The 15,257-nt window shown below is 55.8% G+C and overlaps 8 protein-coding genes across 8 annotated transcripts; 3 read left to right on the top strand and 5 right to left on the bottom strand.

Moving 5' to 3' along the window:
- Positions 1-302: 302 nt before the first annotated feature.
- Positions 303-3,649, bottom strand: ColSpa_01960 (uncharacterized protein; the record flags this gene model as incomplete). Its single annotated transcript, XM_049268172.1, has 2 exons — positions 303-2,371; positions 2,419-3,649. 2 exons carry the CDS (start codon positions 3,647-3,649, stop codon positions 303-305), a joined length of 3,300 nt encoding a protein of 1,099 aa, XP_049124129.1.
- A 1,335-nt stretch (positions 3,650-4,984) lies between these two features.
- On the bottom strand, positions 4,985-5,383 carry ColSpa_01961 (uncharacterized protein; the record flags this gene model as incomplete). The annotated part of the gene is made up of 1 exon (XM_049268173.1): positions 4,985-5,383. The coding sequence occupies one exon, from the start codon at positions 5,381-5,383 to the stop codon at positions 4,985-4,987; it is 399 nt and encodes a 132-aa protein (XP_049124130.1).
- A 193-nt stretch (positions 5,384-5,576) lies between these two features.
- ColSpa_01962 (mannan endo-1,6-alpha-mannosidase DCW1) lies at positions 5,577-7,620 on the top strand (the record flags this gene model as incomplete). Its single annotated transcript, XM_049268174.1, has 2 exons — positions 5,577-6,083; positions 6,142-7,620. The coding sequence occupies 2 exons, from the start codon at positions 5,577-5,579 to the stop codon at positions 7,618-7,620; spliced, it is 1,986 nt and encodes a 661-aa protein (XP_049124131.1).
- A 900-nt stretch (positions 7,621-8,520) lies between these two features.
- Positions 8,521-9,066, top strand: ColSpa_01963 (uncharacterized protein; the record flags this gene model as incomplete). Its single annotated transcript, XM_049268175.1, has 1 exon — positions 8,521-9,066. One exon carries the CDS (start codon positions 8,521-8,523, stop codon positions 9,064-9,066), a length of 546 nt encoding a protein of 181 aa, XP_049124132.1.
- A 338-nt stretch (positions 9,067-9,404) lies between these two features.
- Positions 9,405-10,527, bottom strand: ColSpa_01964 (dolichyl-diphosphooligosaccharide--protein glycosyltransferase subunit 2; the record flags this gene model as incomplete). Its single annotated transcript, XM_049268176.1, has 4 exons — positions 9,405-9,644; positions 9,723-10,010; positions 10,076-10,274; positions 10,394-10,527. The coding sequence occupies 4 exons, from the start codon at positions 10,525-10,527 to the stop codon at positions 9,405-9,407; spliced, it is 861 nt and encodes a 286-aa protein (XP_049124133.1).
- Positions 10,528-11,142: 615 nt separating this feature from the next.
- Positions 11,143-12,356, bottom strand: ColSpa_01965 (glutaminyl-peptide cyclotransferase; the record flags this gene model as incomplete). Its single annotated transcript, XM_049268177.1, has 2 exons — positions 11,143-11,665; positions 11,713-12,356. The coding sequence occupies 2 exons, from the start codon at positions 12,354-12,356 to the stop codon at positions 11,143-11,145; spliced, it is 1,167 nt and encodes a 388-aa protein (XP_049124134.1).
- Positions 12,357-13,338: 982 nt separating this feature from the next.
- Positions 13,339-14,187, top strand: ColSpa_01966 (putative oxidoreductase YxbG; the record flags this gene model as incomplete). The annotated part of the gene is made up of 1 exon (XM_049268178.1): positions 13,339-14,187. The coding sequence occupies one exon, from the start codon at positions 13,339-13,341 to the stop codon at positions 14,185-14,187; it is 849 nt and encodes a 282-aa protein (XP_049124135.1).
- Positions 14,188-14,440: 253 nt separating this feature from the next.
- On the bottom strand, positions 14,441-14,834 carry ColSpa_01967 (uncharacterized protein; the record flags this gene model as incomplete). Its single annotated transcript, XM_049268179.1, has 2 exons — positions 14,441-14,569; positions 14,622-14,834. 2 exons carry the CDS (start codon positions 14,832-14,834, stop codon positions 14,441-14,443), a joined length of 342 nt encoding a protein of 113 aa, XP_049124136.1.
- Positions 14,835-15,257: the final 423 nt, after the last annotated feature.

The following is a 15,257-nucleotide window of genomic DNA, read 5'->3' on the forward strand; positions in this document are numbered from 1 at the left end:
CAGTCAGAGAAACACCCAAGCCGTCTAAATCACCAGTACAGCACACTCGGCACGCATGTTGTTGCATGGGGTATTCTTGGTAATTGCTGTCCGTCAACGACCTGTCCTGAAAGGCCTGGTATATATACAACGAGGACCAACACGAGAAAATTGAATAAAAACAACCTGTTGACAATCTCCCGAGTGTGCTCAAGCCGGAGCCTCACTCCCATCCAACAACCATGATATCTGAGAAACCAACAAAACGCCATGCGCGAGCCTAACACCACGCATCACCTTAAAAGCCCCAAACCGCCATCACCCTATCCCTGGATGCCCTCCCAAGTAATCTGATCTGTAATGTCCCTGACACTTAATCCCGTAATGCTAAATACAGTCATGTCGAGCTCTTCTTCCGACATCTCCTGTCCGACCTGTTTCTGGCCCTCCAAAACATCGTAGAGTGCGTATATCTGGGCATTCTTGACCTCCCGCGCGTTCATGTTTGCGTCAATGTTGATCTTGAGCTGCTTGCGCTTCGACTCTGCAAGTGCAGGGTTGTGTCTGTCGTATCGGGCCTGCATCTTCGCATGCTCCATCTTCATGTGCTCCAACTCATCCTCGAGCCCCTTGATGACCTTAGCCAAGGCGTTGCCTGGAGGCTGAGAAGGCCGCATGGTGGCGTCCTCGGATGAGATGCCCAGCTGCTTATACTGGTCCGAAGGAGCAACGGGCCTGGAGATCTTCACCCGCTTCTTGCCCTCGGCGACATCGGCAGCAGTAACCGTTCCTCGGTGGGCCTTGATCCGGGTGCACACAACGCAGTTCTTACAACTGTGTCCAGCCAAGCTGTCAAGCACACGACGCGCGTCCGAGGACAGAGCAGGGCAGTTGCCCTTCATTTCAGTAGTCGTGTTCTCCAGTCCGCCCTGAGTGATCAAGTCGATCGTGACCGACTTATTCTGGGAAGGCTTGACGGCAGGCTTGGATGGCGTTCTCTGACTTTGGCTGGTCAGGTTGCGAGTAGTGTTCGTTGTTTCTTGTCGGATAGTACGCGACTCCTTTTTGCTCATCGTCTTCATATCGATCACCATGGAATGCGTCTGGGTATTCTCTGGTGACTGCATGGTGGCGTCGTCCTCCGTCTGGAATGGGTCGAGATCAGGAACAGCGCTGCCCTTGAGAGAAGCCTTGGACGTCGTGTTAGCAGAGATGCTTCTCTTGCTGCCCTTGTTGGCGACATTAGAGGCTTTGGTGCTCTTCGACTTGGACGACGCTGCTGAGCGCTCGGGCAGAGAGAACGACACCTTCTGCTGGCTGTTGGAGTCTTGGGGACGCGAGGTAGAGGCTCGTCTCTTAGAAGGAGGCTCAGCTGCCACAGAGCTCTGCTGGCTCTGGAAAGTGTTGTCGACCTCATTGATGCTGCGGTCCGTCTGCTCCGTAGTGTCCTGGACTTCGATCGTCTTCTTGCCTGGTGTTGCGGGCTTCCGGATCTTCTTTCCTTCAGTGGCGCCGTCGACCCCCGAGTTCTGAGTGCTGTCAATAGTAATGTCCGGAACAAAGAACGCCGAGGTCATGTTCTCTTCTGTCTCATCATCATCGCGGACCTCCTTGTCGAGGCGCATCGAGAAGTCTTCCGTCTTCCCGAGAGGGCGGCAATGGTCGAGTTGTTGCTTGAGGAATTCGATCTCTTCTTTCAAGTGCATGTTCTCGTCGTGAAGGTCGTGGATGCTCCGCTCAAACCCAGAGTTCTCACGGCGAAGGATCTTGTTCTCGTTGAAGTACTTTTCGTTGTGTCGAACGAGGCTATCGTTGTCTTCCTTGAGAGTAGACTTCTCCTGCTCCATAGTATGCAGCTCGACCTGCAGTGCCTCAACTTCATCGCGGGCAGCCTCGAGGTCCTCCTTAGCATTGGCGGTACTTTGACGGAGGTCCTCGTTCTCGGACATGAGTGAACGCGCGTTGGCTCGCAGAGATCTGTTCTCGCTGATGAGTGACTCCTGTTCGCGACGTAAAGAGTTGTTGTCGGTTCGCAGAGACTCCAGTTCCTGCTGCAGAGTTTCCTGTTCCTGGCGGAGGACATGGTTGTCTGCCTGACCCGACTTGTTCTCGGTGTGCCGAACAAAGTTGCTTTGCTTTTCGTGACGAACCACCTCTCGCTGGTTGGTGATCTCCAAGGTGGCGTTCAACTTCTCCTGGGTCTCGTGGAGCTCCTTCCCCTGGACATCGAGTTTATCCATGAGATCGCCAATCTCCACGCAAGCATCTTGCAGTTTTTTCAAAGCCCGGTCTCGCTCAAGGGAAATTGTGTTGTTCTCGACCTCGTTAGCGCCGATTCGGGTGGTGGCATGATCCAAACGGGACTGTAGTGATGCGACGTGCGACTCCAACTCTGTTATTTGTTAGCTTGATCTTACACCAGTGGGACGAATGACTTACTCAGCTTCTCTGTCTGGAAGCGCTCCTCGCTGGCTGATTCGGGTTCGGAGGCGGTTCGAGAACCAATAGCACTGTCGATCGACTTACGGCCCTTGAGCCGCTTGAGTTCCTTTTGAAGGTGGTCCACTTGATGCTCGAGTTCGACTGCATGCTGCTGCACCAAGTCGTCGTGCTCCTGAAGGTTGAGTATCTCGTCTCGGATCATATCCATGGACACAAAGATCCTCTCCTCGCCCTCGGGGATGGCCAAGCCGTCAACCTCGGCGTGGTCGTTCGGGGGCATGGTATCGATGCGGTCACGCACCCGTCCATTCTTCACGAACACAGGAACACCGTTCTTCACCGCACCATTGAAGCGCAAGTTGCCAGAAATAAAGTCGTTGAGGTGGGAAATATCGGGCATGAAGAAAGAGCGGGACGTGACGCCATTCTGGGCAGGGCTGTCGGTTGCCGCTGGTGACGGGAACGTGCTCCGAATCGTATTGAACGTGACCGGCGTAGGGTTATTCGTAGGTGCGCTCTCGATTGGTGCTGGCTTTGGAGTAGCATGAGTCGGGGGAGCTAGGAAGTCTGATTTCCGTCGGTCGCTCTTTGCGGCCTGTGAGGATCGTCGTGTTGACTTGTAGTTGCCAGACGTCGAGCGGGCGTGTCCTCTGGCCAGAGGGCTCCGACCCATTTGTTGTTGAGGGTTGAATTTGAAGCTATCGGCGTTGATATCGAATCGGAAGGGCGACTTGGACATGTTGGCGGACATGTCAGACTCGTTATCCTCCACGCGGGGCTGCATTTCGGCGCGCGTCCGCTTAGAACCCTGCCAGGTAATTTCCGTAGAGTCGTCGTCGACCATGTTGGAAAGATACTTCTGGACAATAGCCTTGTGAGAGACGGTGTCCTTGTGACGCAGAGAACCCGAATGCCTGGGGGCCGGGTGGTTCTGCTTCGCTTCGGCGGCAGCCTTGGGCTTGCCGTAGAATTCGGGCCACTTGCGGTGGGCAGCCTCCAAGTCGACTTGGATCTTTCCGCCCGTCGGGCCGACAATACGAGCAATGTCTTCGTTCAGTCTGCGCGTGGATTCGCCGTCTGGTTCTGAGAAGACGGAGGTCATTGTCGGGCTGACGGTGCCATGTGAACCGGTCGAGGAAGGCGGGGAGTTGAATGGGTTGTCGCGGTTTGCGTTCATTTCTCGAAGAATGCGAGAGCGATAGCGATTGTGTGCTGAGTCGGCCTCCATGGCTGCCGTAGGACGCGTCGGGCGCGGTTTCCAAGGCGGGAGTCGACAAGAAAAAGTAGAATCACGATGGCGCCGCAACAGTTGGAGGCGACGCGTCGAGTGACTAGAGTCCGGGGACAATTAAGTTGTAATGCTGAAGAGAAGCAATACCGAGCAAAGAGAAAGCCGCTCAAGGGCTGTGATGTAAGGTTGAGGACTCGCGGGCAAGAGATGGAGAGGGAAGAAGCGTGCAATGTGAATTCGCAGGGATCGGTTTGTTTACTTTCAGAGCTGCAGGCGTAAACAACTGGCGATTGGCTGTGGGCGCCAGTGCATCTTAGTGGGGCAACCCTGCTCTTCCGTGGACCGGCTCAGCGGCCTTGCTTAGGCTCTCAGCGAATCATCACTAACGAGACGGCCTCTACAGATGGGAAACGCGTGCTGGTTGGCTGCGCGCGAGACAAAGAAACGCGCTCTTTTCGACTGAACGAGACCAGACTCAAGAATCAGGATAATGCGCGGAAGCGTGTTTTCTTCGAGATCCTCAGTCTCGGTTTTGGCTGCCTTCGGTCTAATCTCTAGATCATTTTGGAGAAATTGTCTTGTCTCTGACCTGCTTGGCTCAGATACCTTACGTCAGCTAGGCTCGGTCAGTACCGGTGAGGACACCCTCACAACTCAGCCGGGGAAACACCGCCGGGCTCACCTCCGAGATCCAAAGCCAGAGTTCCCGCTAGCCGCACCGCTGAATAAGACACCAACATCGGGGACGGGAACACCCTTCTCACATCCCACACCTAAATCGTTTAGTAGCGGTAATGAGACATGACAGCACGGTCGAGCACCACTACCTAGATGCAGCTTCAAGAGATCGACTCAGCACGTTTCACCCTAGTAATGCATTCCCCAACACCGCCGACGTACCTAGGTGCGGGCACTCTTCAACGGCCTCGGCCACCATTCCAACCTCACAGTCCAATCCCAAGCCCCGAGACATGTCCGTCTGTGCCTTAGTCAGTTGCTGGCTGTGTAGACGTTGAACAACCAAGAAACTTGCAGGAGGGTTGCTCTTGGCCGAGTCCGTGGGCACGAAAACGCGAGTCACCAGGTCCACCAAGTCCTAGCTAGGGATCGGCAGGTGACCACGCCGTCTGCGGGCTGTGCCATCGTGGGCGTCTTTTTCGAAATGTACACTACACCGCCGAAGGGGTTGGTTGGGAATCGATGGAGCGGTTCATGCACGATGGGCCTGGCGGGGTTGTACCAGCTCAGGAAATAAGTCTCGTGTGTCTTTGCAGAGCGTAGTAGCTTCTCCTGGGTACAAGATCATTTACGCTCATCGTGTTTCTTCAGCCGTCAGACTGCAGCAGCCATCACTCTCAGCGGCAGACTGACAGAGCGCAGGGTCTTGGCACCTCCAGAATTGCCCCGCATGAACATGAACAGGACAGGATCTCTAGTGGCCGCCACCTTCTGAAGGAGGTGACCACCCACCATTGTAAGTCTGTGTGACTTCTCAGTGCGCCATTCTGTGACCACTTGAGGGGTCCATTTGCCTCGTGCAGGTGGATCTCGCCCTGCGACTGTGGGCTTGGCCTGGTCTCGCCATTGCTCGTCCATCGGCCCATCCATCGCCAAAAGAGCCCTGCGGCGCTGTTCGCTTCCATCCCGCATCTCGCCCGATCGCCGCTTCCAGATTGTATTCCAACGGCTCCCCCGACTTTCACTCTTGACTGCTGCATCGTCGCTGCCCATCGTCGCTTGTCGCGCGCCATTTCATCCTGCCTGCCCGTCCATTATATTCCTCGCGTCCGCTGATCCTCGCCTAGCCGACTGCGAGATCCCTCTGAACATGGCAGAGCGCTGCTGCACATGAGCGGCCGTCTCGAGAGCTCGTTGCTCGTATTCATCCGACTATAAATCCCGCCGTGACATACACGCTGCTATCATGGCCCGAACATCTTTCCATTTTCCCGAGGCATGCCTCTTGGTGCTAGCTCTTGCTTCTTGCGCTACATCCCTCGTCGCGACGACTCCTCCGAATGCGCCCAAGACCTTCTGCCCTATCTTCTACCCCGAAGCCCAGCCGCCGACCGATTGCGAACCGAAGCAGCCCACGACCTTTCTTGCAGCCCCGCGAGCTGCGAGGAAGTCTTCTGCTGATATAACCAAGACGAAAGATGAACCACTTGAGGCTGCTTTTGAGGCCTTGACGGTTATGCAACATGATTTCTTTATACCGGATCAGGGAACCTGGCCCGAAGCCATTGACTGGACTGCCGCCGTCATGGAGACAATGCTCTCTGGTACTTTGACTTCGCTTTCGCAGGCCTTGGCTGTGCTTGATATTGGGGGCCACAGTGACAAGGGCGCCAAGAGGAACCTGATCGATACATTCTTCACACAACTTGTGGCCTCCTACTTCGGCCAGGACGACGTCGCAATCCGGCACCAGGTACGCAGCTTCTGCTTCGCATCGCAACTGCACGCGGCACATTCTAACAAGCGAACAGGCATTCGACGACATTCTCTGGGTTGTCCTCGGCTGGATTGATGCCCTCAAGTTTATCGACATCCATTCTGAACTATTCTACCCTCGGGAGGGTCTCAATGAGAGCGCAACCCCGGGCCTTGGAGACGCATTGGCTAATGGTCCCTGGCATGGCCAATACTGGATCCCCTCATTTGCTCACCGCGCACGCATCTTTTGGGACCTCGGATCAAAGGGATGGGATACGCGCCTCTGCGGCGGTGGCATGAACTGGAACCCAAGACTGGAACCGTACAAGAACGCCATCACCAACGAGCTATGGATCGCGGCCTCGATCTCGATGTATCTTTGGTTCCCAGGTGACAACAACACCACACCATGGATCAACAGCGCAAGTGGCGTTAAAGCCACTCGAGAGCCCAAGTACCTTGCCGCTGCCATTGAAGGTTATAAATGGATAACCGAGGTCAACATGACCAACAACGCTGGCCTCTACGTTGATGGATTTCATGTGGACAGGTCCAAGCAGGACAACACCAAGTGCGATCTTCGCAGTGAAGCCGTCTTTACCTACAATCAGGGTGTTCTGCTTACCGGCCAGCGTGGTCTCTTTACCGCAACGGGCAGCGCATCGTATTTGGAAGACGGACACAAGCTAATCCAGGCGGTTATCAAGGCTTCGGGTTGGGACTTGAAGCTTGACCAGCCAGTCGACGACCTATCGGACCTCCCTCCTGGTTACTTGCCTCCCTGGAGAGGACTGGGCCGTGGCGGCATCTTAGAGGAGTCATGCGACGCCAGCGCAACTTGCTCGCAGGATGGACAGACTTTCAAGGGTATTTTCTTCCACCACTTCGTTACGTTCTGCCAACCCATTGATCCGGCCATTGTTGAGCCTGGCATGACTGTCAATGCTCAGGCGTACGACCAGATTAAGACAGCCCACGCATCGGCCTGTCAAGCCTACCTGAGCTGGGTACAGCACAACGCCCAATCGGCTTTGTTGACCAGAGATCGAGAGGGCCGATTTGGCACTTGGTGGGGAGCGGGCGTATTCCAGAATGCGTTACCGACGTTGGAGACGGACGGCATTCCCCACAACGCGCCAAATGTGACCGACTACCGCAACTACGGTCTCCCGCACGACGGCATATGGGCCAACGGCAACCCGGACACGGTGTGGGCTCCGAACGGCGAAGCACGCAAGAACCGAACAAGGAGTTACGTGTTGGTTGGTGGTCAGGAGCAATCCGGACAACAGGTTCTTGGCGGCTTAAGTACACAGGGACCACGCGAAGAGGACGGCGACGGAGACGGCTTCGAACGGCGAGCGCAGACGGCGCCGACGGCAGCGAGCGGCGATCCGAACGACCGTGGACGGGGTAGGACCCCGGAGACGCAGAACGGCGGCATGGCCTTGATGCGGGCTTGGTGGGAGCTTGTAGTGGCCTCCAACGGAACGTACGCGCAGCAGCTACAGCAGCCCGCGAGGCGAAGATGAAGGCATGTCATGTCGTTTGGATAGTTACCTTTTTATGGCTATGAGTATAGACGAGTTCCCCTACGTAAATACCTAACACGCGCATGGCATAGCCGCCGGACGGTTACGACGGCCTCCCCGTTTGCATATTCAAGCCTTGCTTCTCACTCCTCGCACTCGCATACCGCTAGCCCTTGTGTGTTGTCTGAACGTGCTCATCGCCGATGTTATCGGGGTTCCCTACTTCAGCAAAGCAATCATCTCTCTGCCCCCTTGCACTACAGATGTCTTGCCCGCTACATGCCGTTCCTAGCATTTGTTGACTGCTGATTGGACTACTAGCCGAGTGCGAATAAGCTGCGAAGGGAACTGGCCGTCTGACGTGCATCTCTCAGCGCCCCCGCCGTGGGTGGCTGCTCAGCCCTCCTGCGTCGCTACCGGTCTAACCGCTTCATCGTTGGGCCGGGGGAAGATTGCGCGAACCGATATGAGGTGGTCGACTAGAGCAGATCCGGCAAGACGGTGCCGGACGCCCCACATGGTCTGCCGTGGCTTGGCAGCAGCTCTACGGCGTGCGCCGCACGCTTTCGAATGGGATTCCCGATCGGGAGGATTATGGCAGTGGGCGATGAGAACGTGGTGACTGAGAGGGAGAGAGCAAATGGAGGAAGCGTAGATGGATATAAAGTGTGGCATATGCCCTGATAAGTTTTGGATTTGGGCTTAGGAGACATCAAGAAGCACATATCAGCAAGCAAGCTTTCAAGCATCAACTGTTCCAAAACTAAAGACATAGACCATACAGCACCTCGCTGTCAAACCAGATCACAACATCAATCTCACATACATTACTGCAATCCCAATTGCAACCCCCTCCCCAACGCTACATCCCACCTCGCATATACCACATTCACATTCAACATGGGACTCATCACCGGTCTCGTCTCCACTGTAGTCCACGTCGCCGCCGGCCGGAACCCCTACGGCCACAACCACAACCAGACAGCCCAGCCTACAAACGGCTACCAGACCGCACCGAGGACCGTCCACCACGAGAACAACGCCGTCTGCAGCGCCGGGCCGGACGGCCAACCCTGCGGCATCTGCGCCGTCGCGCTGCCCTTCGGCAAAGGACGGCAGGCCAAGGCCGAGAGGCGGGCGATGAAGTACGAACGCAGGGCCGTCAAGCATGCCATGAAGGCGCAGCGGTACTGTGGGGCGCGTGGTTCGGGGTGCGGTAGCAAATATACGACTGCCACGCCTTACCAACAGCAACAGTACCAGCGGGATATGGCCCACGGCGGGAGACAGGAGGAGGGCGTCGAGGAGTGGCAAGAGCGCCGGAGGGCTTCGACAGGCGAGAACGTGCCGCCGCCTGCTTACGAGGAGGGAGAGTCTTCAGCGGTGGCTGCGAGGCGGAGTGTCGAGGTCTTGGGAGGGGACGAGAAGCACGCTGTGAAGGCCTGAGAAGCTCACGTCGGGCGCTGAATGGGTTTCCTGATTGCGGTATAGAGCGAGCACGGCGTTGGTTAGACGGTTTCAATATGACGTTTGGTTCATTTCACCTTTTAATTTTCCCTGGTCTTGTCTATTCCACAAATGCCCAGATGCTGTCGTGATGCTGATGTACAATAGGGGACCCTCTTGATCCATCCCTTCTGCTTGACCCCTCAAACTTTTGGTGTTGATCGAAGACCCAAACTTCCGCCTTCGTAACCTGAAGAGCCTCTCTAGATCCTCCCATCACATGCCGTGAAGACCCTCTTCGTTTCTCCGATATGTGCGAACAGCTGTGAGGATGTCTTTTACCGCTGGCCGGCGAGACGGCGGCTCTGGACCTCACTGAGGGCCTTGGTGCCGCTCAGGAAGATGGAGGTCGCGACAATGGCGACGGCGGGCAGGGTCTGGAAGAGATTCCAGCTGGAGTAGTACATAAAGAAGACGCCCTCCATGGCAACAATGGAGCCAAAGAAGGCGGCGTGGGAGAGGGGCGCCGCAGAGAGGGCCTTTTGGAGGTGGTTGAAGTTGGCGCCGAGGTTGAGCCACTGCGGAGGCAAGTCAGTCAATTGTTTCATTCTAGAAGTCTTGCTTTCCCTAGATATATTTGCAGAAGAGGGACTTACGCCAACGAGGAGCACGGGGATCGTGGCGAGGACGGCAATGACAAAGGCCAACGAGATGATCTTGGGCGGGCTCTTGTCGCCCTCCTTGAAGATGTGGTGAATCTCGGGCTGCTTGCCGTAGCGGACGGGCGCCTCGTAGGTCGGGGCGGCGGCGTTGGCGTCGCGCTTGACGGCGACATCGAAGAGAGTCGTCTCGAGAGCATTGGAGGAGCCGAAGGAGCCGATGACGATGCTGGCCTTGAGGGGCTCAGTAGCCAGGAGGAGCTGGATCGGGAGGTCCTTCTGCGACTGTTGTGGTCGAGTTAGCTGCGCTATCATTGTTGCTTGGGGGACAACTAGAGCCAGGAACGTACAATGTCGACAACACCGCGGCCGGTGTCCTTGAGCTCAAGAGGGAAGGGGGCCTCAAGGCCGGTCGCGGTCTCCTTGAGAATCAAGAAGGCCTGGTGCGGGCGCTTGGCCTTGTCACCCTCCTTGGCCGTCAGGATGACCTTAAGGGTGTCCTTGGCCTCAAGAGAGAGGGCCTTTTTGAGGGGAGCAGTCGGGCTCAGCCTGTCAATCGCATTGTGTCAGCAATTGGGACCGTCAATCGTGCTTCCTCGGAGATCTTCCATCCTCAGAAGACGACAAAGCTCCGGGATGATGCTGCAGGCGGGCGACGGCCGACTCACTTCTCCTTGGTGGCATCCTTGCCCTTTCCAGAAATCGAAACGGTGGCACTGTCGAATCCCCATGATGAGGCGGCTTGCGCGGCACCAGCCGCAAATAGCGCAAGGGCAGGCGTCAAGGAGTGGAGGAATCGCATGGTTGCTGAGGTTCTTGTCTTTGGCAGCTTTGGGTAGCTGGGCTGGAGCTTCACGACTCCCGTGTTCACTTATGGACAGCTTTCGTGTCCATTACGAACTACCGATTGGCGCACGGACCAGGCGCAGCGGGACCCTGGAGACTGTACTTTTGTCGGAGTGCACGGCTCTCCGCACAGTATGGGTTCAGTAGCTTTGGGGGCAAATAAGGGATCAAGCGTTGCGGGAGAGTAACTGCAATTATTGTTGTTGTTACGCATTCTTTGTTTTCCATTGTTAGATGTTCCTGGGTTCTTGAGCGCTTGTACTGTCTAGGGACTACAGCTTCAGAAAGCGTTCCCTCTAGTGCTGGAACCACCCCGCATCTTGGTCTACCGTAGGAAGCCCAAGTTCAAGTTAAAGACCCAGGGGGTTTCAATCGCTGTAAGCTGGGAAATGTCAGAGTTCACAGCACAGCAGCGGAGTCACATGGCAACTAGTATCTCAGTTGGGCTACGAAGGTTCGTTGTGCTTTGGTGAGACGAAGTTCTTTTAGCTTCGCCTCTGAAAGCTTCGGTAATGTGAGGCTGCGAGACCACAACGCTATCTATCTTGTCTATATGCGCCAGGTTGAATAATCAGAGTTCGTCCCGGAAATCGCTTGGCCCACCGACGGCCTCACTCTCTGCTCTCTTGGGCAGGTGCTCGTCTAAGTCCATCCACTCCGCGGCAAATACAGTCAGGATACGTGCCCAATCCCGTACCGTCGGCAGATCCAGGTGCTCTCCGTCGTCCTCGATCTTGTGCCATACATCGGGGAAAGGTGTTGGGATGATGTGCAGGATCTCAACACCGCGCTCCATAAAGGGCACGTGGTCGTCCAGGACATAACCCCCGCCGAAGCCCACCTTTTCCTTCTTCCTGTCTGTCAGGAAGGGGTGCTTCGGCTTGGTCTCGAGAACGCCGAGTTCGCGCATGCGATGCTCGATCTTTGCCATCTTCTTGTATGCCCAGTGAGTTGTTGGGAAGTACGAGGGTATCCGTGGGTTAGGGGCGCCAAGGAGGTCGATAAGGAGGAAGAGACTGATGGACGAGAGTGGCGATTTATACAAAGAGTGCGGGTGGACAGTATCCTCCCAGCTTTTGGCCAGGGCCCTGAGGCTGTTAGCCAAAAATGCTTGTTCCGTTCTAGGGGCTGCCGAACGTACCTAGCTCCATAAAGCGAATCTGTCTCGGTCCACGACACCCACGCTTCTTCGCCATCAAGCAGGATGATCTGAACGCCCTTCTCCTCCTCGAGCCCGCTACCAGCGTCGCCGGACGCCTCCATGGCCTTCCACTTCTTCACCAACGCCTCTTCAATGCTCTGCGCCGCATGCAGCAGCATCGCGCAGGGCGCAGCACTGTCAATCGCGCCAATGAACCCTTCTGGATGGTACAGACTGTCGTAGTGCGCGACGAGCGTCAGGTACTCGACATCCCCTCCCTTGGCCCAAGGTGGGTCGCGGCGGAAGATGAGGTTGGTGAAGGGTATGTCCTTGTTGCCGGTTGCAGGCGTCTTCGATGTCGAGTTATGCCACTCAATAATCCACTCGGGCAGATTGGCGCGAAAGAAGTCGACGAAGTGCTGCTGCACCTTGGCGGAGCCCGGGGTGCCGGGGACGCGGGGGATCAGAATGGGCGCCAGCAGCGAGCCCGTGTTGATATCGAAACTGTCGCCGCCCGAGGGAATCGCGCGCAGGGCCTCGTCGCCGAGCTCGGTGTAGGCGGTCGCCGGGGTGAAGAGCGAGCAGAGGACTATGAGGATCGACCCCACGAGGGGTAGCTTCGGCAGGGAGGTCAACAGACCCATTTCGACGGCGACCAGGTCGGACGCAGCAGGTTCATGCTGCTCCGGTCGCAGTGTTTGGGTGCGTAGGTTGTCGCGCTCTGCGGCTTCTTCTGCGCGAAGATCTCAGGTTGCGACAGCCATGTTGACGAGAAAGAAATGTGTTCAGTCGACGACCTTGAGAACGATGCGACTCAGGTCCCACGAGACCCCCGCCGGGTGGTCGGGGCATGGAGTGATCGAGGTGGAAATAAGCCGAAGGTAGCTCCACTCACGGGGCGCGATCCACCGTTCCGCGGCTTAGAGCACCCATGGTAACTCTGGGGTCGTCAACTTCAGGACCTCAACGACTCACCTGGTCCCTCTCTGGTTTAGACCTCCTCCAGCATCCTTCATTGGAGCTGATCTCTTCAAGTTGAATACAGATGGTCAGCATGTCAGAAATGGCTGGGCGGTGGTGGCGGCGTCCAATCAATGACTACCCTTTCTCACGCCGAAACTGACATTTTTATCTCCAACGGCTAAATCACATCACCTATCCCCGATGGGTAGTAAGATTCCCTGCGGTTCATCGGCGTTAATGTCTCACCACTTCACCACCATGGATGAAAGCATCTTCCGATGATCAGCAATGTCCTGTGTCACATTCCAGGGACACATCAACTATTGCAACATGGACTTTAGACTTATAATTCCGGATCACGCCAATGTGTGCCAAGGCCCATGCCCATGGTGCTATCGCCGAGTGGCTTGAATGACGACCATGTCCTATGGATCTGACATGCAGGAGTTTGCTGCAAATGTCGACAGTTGAGCATTTTAGGCATCGAGTAGATATTCTATAAAGAAGGACTCTTCGTCGCAAGTGAGTGGTAGTTATCATCATCAACATCCTCCTCCTCAACACAAGCATTCCATTCTCATATTGAAAAAATATCTATTCATCTCCAAAACTTCAGATCACATTAATACCAAGAAACCTCGATTTCATCTCACCCAATACACAATGGACTCCCCAGTCTGGTTCATCACTGGAGCCTCCTCAGGCTTCGGACTTGCCATTGCCAAGGAAGCCCTCGCCCGCGGCCATCGTGTCATTGCCACGGCCCGCAACCCATCTAAGCTTTCCGAGCTCGCCTCTGCCGGCGCCGACCTCCTACCCCTAGATGTCACTGCCGATGAGGCTACAGTCACGGAGACAGTCAACAAGGCCTTCGCTCTCCATGGCAGGGTCACCCATGTCATCAACTCAGCCGGCTACATCCTCGACGGCGCCATCGAGGAGGCCAACGCCCAGGAAGTCTTTGATCATTACAACACTAATGTCTTCGGCACCCTCAAGGTCTGCCGTGCCGCGGCCCCGCACCTCCGCGCCCAGGGCTTCGGCGCTGTCGCCAACATTGGCAGTATCGGCAGCTGGGCCGGTGGCGCGGCCGTCGCGCTTTACTGCTCCACCAAGGCCGCCGTCAGCATCCTTACCGAGGGCTTCGCCGACGAGATGAAGCCATTCGGTGTTGACGTGTGTATCCTTGAGCCTGGCTACTTCCGCACGGGGTTCCTCAATGCTGGGGCCCGCACTACGGCCAAGCATGTCGTCGATGCGTACAACGTGGGCCCGGCGGGAGATTACAAGAAGCTGCTTGAAGTCGCCAACAACAACCAGCCTGGTGATCCGATCAAGGGGGCCCGCGTTGTGGTGGATGTATTGACCAAGTCTGGGGCTGCTGAGGGGCGGGAAATTCCAGTCAGGTTGCTCTTGGGCACCGACTGTCTAGCCGGGGTTCGCGCAAAGTGCAAGGATACTATGGCTCTGCTGGATGAGTGGGAACCCGTCTCTGCCTCTACCGACTTCTAGTCACCATGTTCTCTTATTCAAGGGCCAGTTTTGGGTCGGTTTTAAATGTGTTTTGATAGGATCAGCAACATCAATGAATAGCCGGCAATTTAACTCTGCGAAATATCACATAGTAAAGACAGTATTTTCGTCCCTGGTCAACTTTACCGACCTGCTGGCAATCTGCTTTCAAATGACCAAACTCACAGGGTACCTATCACCTTCGGACGCCTTTGATACAGTACGCTCACTTTCAGAATAATGACCCGTGTCCCTACACGAACTTCCCCTCATCGATAGCCAGTGCTTCACTAGCTTCTGTTCTTGACTTCTGGTAGTAAGGCCTAGGAAGGTTATCGTAGTACGGTACAACGATAGTGTTGGGATCGTTGCTTATTCCCACCTTCCGGCTAGTCAGTTTGAATACGCATGAAATCAGGACACAACACACTCACCATGGCTCTGGTGCTACTGTGATACGGTAGATCTGAGACCTTGAGGTTGAGCAGCGCCGGCCCTTTGGAGCTCGTCAGGCCTCGCACCGTTTCTTTCAGTGACTCAAGCGTCTTTTCCCCGTTGCTACCACTGTCTTCGTTGATAGCATCGACGACGGCCGACTCACAACCAAATCCTTGCGCAACAATCTCATATTTGACGGCTGGGTTCATCGCAATGCATGGCCGTTGTGGCGTTTTTTCGCCGTAGATCATGTCTTGTCCCGCCTGCGACATTCCCCAAACGCTGTTGTTGACAATGACAGTAAAGATGTTGAGGCCAAATTTGGCGTAGGTATCGAGCTCGCCGATGTGAAAGCCCACGCTGCCATCCCCATGGAGGTTAATCACCAGTCTGTCTGGCGCGGCTACTGCAGCGCCTATGAGTTTGTATGTGGTCAGCTCTAGGTCCGGACTGCCTTCAGAACAGTGTGGAGTGACCAACCAAGTGAGTATCCAAATCCGTTTCCCAAGAAGCCAAGGTAGCCAGTTGTTACCATAGACAGCCCAGCTCTCGCTTCATTCAGGCACTGTAGAGCCCATCCACTTGCCTCACCACCATCAATGCAGACGATGCTGTTTTCCGGCAGTGATTGT

The sequence above is a fragment of the Colletotrichum spaethianum genome (genome assembly GCF_022836535.1).
Source record: "Colletotrichum spaethianum MAFF 239500 DNA, contig03, whole genome shotgun sequence".
In the NCBI taxonomy this organism is placed as follows: domain Eukaryota; kingdom Fungi; phylum Ascomycota; class Sordariomycetes; order Glomerellales; family Glomerellaceae; genus Colletotrichum; species Colletotrichum spaethianum.